Source organism: Cryptotermes secundus, unplaced genomic scaffold, assembly GCF_002891405.2.
Source record: "Cryptotermes secundus unplaced genomic scaffold, Csec_1.0 scaffold19, whole genome shotgun sequence".
In the NCBI taxonomy this organism is placed as follows: domain Eukaryota; kingdom Metazoa; phylum Arthropoda; class Insecta; order Blattodea; family Kalotermitidae; genus Cryptotermes; species Cryptotermes secundus.
The window spans coordinates 181,363-188,832 of NW_019729897.1; the positions used below are offsets into that span (position 1 = coordinate 181,363).

Here is a 7,470-nt window from a genome sequence, read left to right on the forward strand (position 1 = left end):
AAAAACTGGGGAATTTCTTATTTGGAGCCAGTGTAAAAATCTTAACATGTTTTATACAATCTGTAAATTACAATATCTGATTCTATATTCTTTCGAGAAAAAAACAGCGTTTATCTCGTTCGTTTATCACAGAAATTGCAGAAATAGGAGCAAATTTAGTAGATGATGACAGTTTTTATGGCTTTATAATCGCGGGTATTTAAATTAATTCCGTACCGCTGCCCTTACCGGAATTTAAATGCCCGTAGGATAAAGGTTAAAATCAATATATTTGCATTTAATTGTATAAAGAATGCCTATATATATTTGCGCTTGTATGTAACTTCTGTGCATCATTAGGCAATTTTTTAAATTGAATTCGTGATGATGAACGAGGAAGAAGCTGATGGTGACAAACCAAATGTGATCGGCCAGGTAGAAATCCAGCTCGATGGTGGTTGTGTAACTGTCATTCTGGTAGTGCCATTTTTTTCTTGTTAGCAGTGATGGGAGTCACAATGCAATGAGCCACAAGTCTGCTGAATCTGTGTAGACCTACAGAGGTTTGCATATAGTGGAGTGGATATCTGTGAGGTGGCTGTTCCCATGATAGGGTCCTAAAGTTTCAGCTTATTGGTGATGTAAAACATGCCATTAGTTTTGTAATTGTCAGTTATATATTTCAGAGTAACACCTTCAAAATGATTCCTGAGATCCAGTCATGGTGAAGAACCCTACAGCAACGACCATAAGATTTTGGTGTCCTTTTATATATGTATATCCTCCCCCCCTCCCCAAGTGGTAGACCAACAATTCCAAAGGGGTGATGTTTTCATTATAGCTCCTACATGCCTGACAAAACCACCACACTAACAAGAGTCTGATGAAACAGGTCCTCTTGTTAATATTGTCAATGTATGAATTCCAACCCCCATGTTTCATAGCACTGAAACCAAAAGTTACAGGAACGAATGTTCCAGGTATCATTCCATTCTGTATATAGAAGACTCTGTATGATATTCATGAAAAACAAAATGCAGTAAGATTGAAAACTGAATACATCTATATGTCAGGAGTAACTGATGAAAGAAAATCTTGGGTCCTGTCCGTTATTGGAAACATCGTATCACAGCGTAGTAAAAGGATACATACCAACAGTCTAAAAGAAAACATCAATTCCACATTATGTAGCTGGAATTTTTAACAATTTTAAACAGTATTATTGTATTAATTTTAACAACAAACTTGATGGAACTATATGATACAAAATATAATTTTAAATTTTGAATTGTTTCATTTTTGGTCCGTTACACTATCAATCACAAAGTCAATAGAAAGTCCGTCGAGTGTAACAATTTGTAGGTCACTTCTTTATCACTTCTGCCTTACATGTTTCGGTTTAACACAACCATCATCAGAGGCACATAGTACAATCATGAAAACACTGTCGTTGTTTAAGATGTACACAGTTATGTTTGCTGCGTGGATGCTGCTACAATATGTCGACGTGTAAAAGCTCAACACTTGCTAGGATTGTTGAATGCACTATCAATTCTCACATTCCATCCGAACTGCCCTCAAGTTAAAACGCCAATGTTAAAATATTTAAAAAATTTAAAACATTTGATGTAAAATGTTAAGCTGCTCCTTGTTAATTAATAATTAAAGAAATAATTTTAAATATTAATGTTAAAAACCTCTCTACAGAGACATGTGTAATACACGTGTAAAGTATTTCTGTATAGTGTTGGAGAACCTTCTGATGATGGCAATTTCTAACTGAAACATGTAAAGGTGTATTTTTATATCTTTATATTTAATTGGTTGGACTTGATGGAATTACTGTTCTCTTAAATTTATCCCAGTTGTTTTCAGGAGGGAGTTGGTTTCTCTATCTTCAGGGTAGAACCTTAAACCTACCTACTTCTCACCCTAATGGTCCTCAGAAACATTAGTTCCTACCTACCATTTTCTCTTCATTGCATCCCAGAGGATAATAGTCAAGTACTTTCCTGCCTTTAAATGATATTTGATAATACTATTTTACTTTTGTTCCACTTCTTTCAACAGAATTGAAAATAGCTGGCCATACGACTGAGTTTGTAAACAGAGTGTTAGACAAAGTGAAGAGTGGTGTACCAGGTGGAGGATTGGATGAGCTATAAATCGTAAGGATTCTCATCATCCATGACTGCTTTCTTATCTGTCCTCATAAATGTTGTAGGTATGTATGTACTGTACCAGAAACTTGCAGAAAAATATGTGCTACACAGTACTGAGATTGTATTTTAAATGCAGACTAAACTGGATTTGAGTAGCTGTAGTACATGTTAAGAGTAAGCAGAACATTGAGTTCGTGCTTTCTGATATGGTCATTACAAACTTGCATATGAAAGTGTGCTCTCATGCATGTAGAACAATATAGGTACAGAATGGTATTATAAATTGTGGCGCCTGTTTTAAAAACATTCACATTGGCATGCTATTAATGGACCTGACATTAGTTACAGACTAGAACTTCTCTTTTTCCCAAAAAAGAATAATAGCCAGAGGTAGATATGTACTGATGTTGCAAATATTTTTTTCTTGGCCCAGATTTTATTTTAATTTATGATACATGAATTATAATGCATATTCATTCTAGAACCAATGAATAAATTGTGTGAAGAGTATCTTAGAGAAAGGTAATCATATTTTCTAAGAGCCACACACAACAATTATATATAAATATTATGTTGGACATCCATTGTGTGGTGTATGTGAGGTAAACAGAATTTTGGAAACTGGATTTGTTTCTCTCATTAGGAATAGGGAGAGGAAGGCTGCCTGGTACTTAGCCAGAGCCATTGAAAAGAGATAGTCTTGATTGCTCTAGCAGGACTAGCTGTTGCTTCTTAGCCCCTACAGTGACGACAGTATATGAAATATACCCCAGACAGTGGACAGTGTCAAGCATAATATTCATATAATGAATCGACTGATGTTATGAACCTTTAGACAGTCAGCAGAGTAATTTGCATTACATTTAAAAAAAACAGTATATGTAAGTTACTGGTCATGTAATAAATAAATTTTAATCATGAGAGTTGATTTGAAGAATGGTTCAGCCCACATAAAATTATTGAAATTTTGTAGCCATTCATTGTTTGTGTAATAATAACAGCAGCAACATTAGTAATTGAAACCTGGATCTAAAATTTTTCTGTGACAGCAGATTGCTGCTGCTTATGAATAAACCATGTTATGTCTTTTCTTTATAACTGGGATCTTTAGTATTTCGGTAAAAGAAAAAGAAAAGGTGCCATACTGCAATCTTGTATGTCCAAGATGTGAAATATAAATAGTCACATTTGAAATGTTTGTTCTTTGACCAGTTCTGAAGTGCATAAATACAACAGCTACATACATAAACAATATTTATATTCATGTTTATTTGTTTAAACTTATTTTTTATTTTTAGTAACTAATTTTGAAATGCTGCTATTACCATCTTGTATACTATATTTATAATTGTATAGTTCATAAGCAGTTGTGACCCTAGAATGATTGAAAATATGTATACATATATACTTATTATTAGAATTTTTGTCATAGTCATAAAAATGTAGGAACATGTTACATTTTGTTGCTCTGCTTCTTACTGGAATTGTAAAACTTTTTAAGACATTTGCTTCATTATATCTCATGACCTTTCATAGATTCATGTAATTCATATTGTATTTATTGTTAAATCTGTTGCATGTGGTGTGTTCTAATGGTTGGAAACATGTCAGTGGTGCCAATTTTTGTTACTGAATTCACACACACTGTGAAGTATGTGATATGAACTTCTCAGTGGATAACATTGTATTGTAGCTTTATAGTATGTAATCAAGAAAAAATGTTTGAACATTGAGCAGCTCTCTCTCTCTCCACTTTATGTATTATTTAAAGCATCTGATATAATTGAATAGTTACTGAAATAATTGATACAATAATGATTTAATGTTTCACAGGTGGGGGTTGTTGCTATGAAATTCCACTTACAGCAAACATTTCTGCATTACTCATCCCAGTGATTCATATTATATAACAAACACGTTTATAATACACCTTGTACATATATCCATCAAAGATTTACGCCTTCTGCCGACAGTTGTTTTGAGTAGCATGTGTACAATGCTTTTATGCAATTGTGTAATGAGATGTGTGACAAGAAGAGTTGTAGCAAATCGTCTTTACTACATAAAGTTAAATTTTTATCACATATAAACTTTTTACATTTTTAAAGCAGTAAAGATTCATACTGTCTTCTGCATTACAGCACTGTCAGTCAGTCCAGTATATTAGTGCCAACGTTTTGAAGGAATATACTACCTCCATCTGTGTTGAAGATGGATGCAATATGTTCTTCAAAAATGTTGGTGCCCACCTACCAGACTTGACATTGTCATGACACATATGATCATAACACGAACTTTTAATAACCCGTTAATATGTACATTTTAAAGAGTAGCTTTGAATTTATTCCATATCAAACACTTTAGGACTTTCATTCTTATGTAGTAATGTATAGTGAACTAATACAAATGTAGTTAAAAGTCATTAAACATGTTTCTGCAGAATTTACTATAATGAAATATCAATAAATTTGTGTGAGAATTCTGCATTTTCCTAGTGGAAAGTGTGAACAGAATGATTTGATATAATAATATACAGGGGGGGCGGGGTTCTGATTTACCCTTGCATGTCAGTACCTCTGATGTTAAATTACACCAGAATAGCTGAAATTTTGTAATTGAATAACATGAAAATTTACATTTTCTTGTTGCAGTACTTCTGCTGCTTGGTTAATTGTTCATGTAGGTGTGTGTCTGTATTTTAAATTTGATATAACCAACAAGAATGAGCTTAGATGTTGGACCTTATATATTAGAACAGAGTATACATTTAACATTATCTATGCAGAAATGTTACCAGTGGAATTCATCTTCATCTAGTGTTGTAATTTCAGTCACTGGAAACCACAATGAATTTCAGGATGTTGAGCCCCACCCTTAGGTAGATGCACTGTTGGAAAAATGACACACTGTACAGCATCAGACTCTGTACTAGAGGTTCAGAAGTCTAGGACTTAGAGTGCATAAGTCAGTGCCTTCTAATTGTTTATTTACCCAAAACAAAGTTCTCTGTTGCACCACTTGCATCATCTAAGTTTATATTTAATAGTGAACATTGTTGGAATAGTATCTTGACTACACATTTTTACCCTCAAAAATATGAAAATAGAGGTTTTGAAGAAAGAAAAGTGAGAAGCATATTAATGAAATAATTAAATTTGCAACTAATTTCATACAGTCCTTCCAGAGAAGTCAGTAGACTTTTGGAAGGGCTGTACTCTATGACAGTCAGTTTGACACCTTAATGGTCACCTTCTTGCTGTCAAGACTTAGACCATGGACTTGTTCCATGTTCACTTCATTAGTCAATGTGTTTTAACATGTTAATCTATTTTTAATGCTTCACTGCATTAAGTCACTGTCACTGGTGCAATTTTTGCACATCTTCAGCCCACAGACCTTGAGTCTCTGCCTTCTTTAGTGCATATTGTAGATGAACTGATGCTCCTACATGAGCAGTACCTCTTGCCGTTGGTTGATAAACTGTTCCACCTGTTCGTGCTATGCCTTCTACCATACTTGTTAAGCTGAGTGGCCATGTTGAAGCCATTAATGGTGAAAGCCAAATTGTGAAAGTCGGATAGGTCAGTAGAACAAACGGGATGTACCATGTACACTCAGTAGTGGGGTAAAGCACAAAAATGTGTGAACTTCTTGTGAATGATGTCTGACTTGCCCTCATAAGTATATAGCAGCAATCCAAAACACTTGCCCATATTAATACTATATTATAGTATTATACTAATCAGATCATTCACATGTCTTATTTCAGAGGTGTAAGATGTAGCAAAGAAATATTTTAATTTTATTTGATATTAATGGAATAGATTGGACCCTTGGTATAGTGTGGATTTCAAGGGTCAGCTTCAGTGCCCATGATATAAGCTGTTTGTGTTATATGTGAAATTGACGTTTATCGGAGTATTGAATCCAAGATATTATGTATACTTATCAAGCGATTAAAATACATGAAATTTAAGGTACATTTCAGACCTGTGTTTCACAAGTGCTATTGGCACAGATCCCAAAATTACATTTATGCCTCCTTAAGAAAATCATGTAATGTAGCTTGTCAGAACTGATTTTTTTTCTCTCTTTTTCAAAACACATTGCTAAATGTTATTCAGAGGCAGCATATGGGGGTGTTCATTATCAGCCTGTCATTCTAACACTCATGACTCCATTAGTATTTTCTAGTGCTTTGCTGGATTTCTGTTACAGACCTACTCATAGAAGACTGGATTTTACTATCTGTACCTGCACACTACGGCAAGGAATGTCCTAGTACAGTCTTACAATTTAACCAAAACATTTCACAGAAATTTGTGTGATGTTAGAACATGTAAACTTTAATAGGGAACATAATTGTTGCATTATATGTAATCTGAGGTATAACAGTGCTTGGTACATCAAGGGTCTGCTGTAACTGAAGCATCAACATGCTTTTGAATGGATGCTATTTGTCATTATTAAACAGTTATCGATATTATAAAAATCAGATTTCAAAATATAAATTATATTCAAAAATATCTTGGTAATTCTAGATGTTTTGGTTTTTGGAATTGTTTTGAATTTAAAGTTGTTTGTATATGTACATTTCTTTGAGAAAATTTTTAAGGTTTCTGTAATGATGGCAGGCTTGGTACTATATTTGCATAAGTAAGCTGCATACCTGGGTGTTATGTAGAAGTTTGTAATTAGATGTGTTCATTGACTTCAGTATTGAAATTTCTTTTTGACATGAAAAATAGAATATTAGCAATTTATTCTACATGAACATGTTACTTTTATCTCATGATATGATTTTGTTATCATGTGAAACACAGTTTGTCCTGTACTGGATTTATGTTTAGTTTGTTGCACTGAAGCTTATGATATAACAATGACCTGTTTTTATTATGATATTTGGCACAGTGTAGATATGGGGTCACTATTTCTGAGGTGAGCTGTTAGGAAAATTTTGTATCTTGACTTCTTTAAGGGCAGGGACTTGTTCTTAACAATTTAATTGATTGTGTCATATTTTACAGTTCACAAAGGAAGAAAAAATCAGTAATATAACTCACTGGAGCTTTGGAGAATATGACATTTTTATGCGTCTATGGAATCGTAAGTTCTGATAGCTAGAACCATATTCAGTGTTGTTTATTTCAAGCACTGTATCATGGAAGGATGAGAAGCTCACGAGTCTCCTAATTCATTGTGGTTTATTATGAATAACAACTATTAACACTGTGTGAAGATTGTATTATTTCAGTTGTGATGCATTATATCAGCCATAAATGTTAAATCTGAAACTTAAGTTGCTCCTGTGCTTAATTGAGCACTGTGC

General features: G+C 33.6%; 1 protein-coding gene across 1 annotated transcript in view; it reads left to right on the forward strand.

Moving 5' to 3' along the window:
- The window catches only part of LOC111865657 (protein CREBRF homolog), an 18,787-nt gene extending 14,570 nt beyond the window's left edge, over positions 1 to 4,217 (forward strand). Inside the window, exon 8 of the mRNA XM_023853840.2 lies at positions 2,050 to 4,217. Within this exon, the coding sequence (XP_023709608.1) occupies positions 2,050 to 2,144 (95 nt within the window). The 3' untranslated portion in view covers positions 2,145 to 4,217. The remainder of the gene's footprint in view (positions 1 to 2,049) is intronic.
- Positions 4,218 to 7,470: the final 3,253 nt, after the last annotated feature.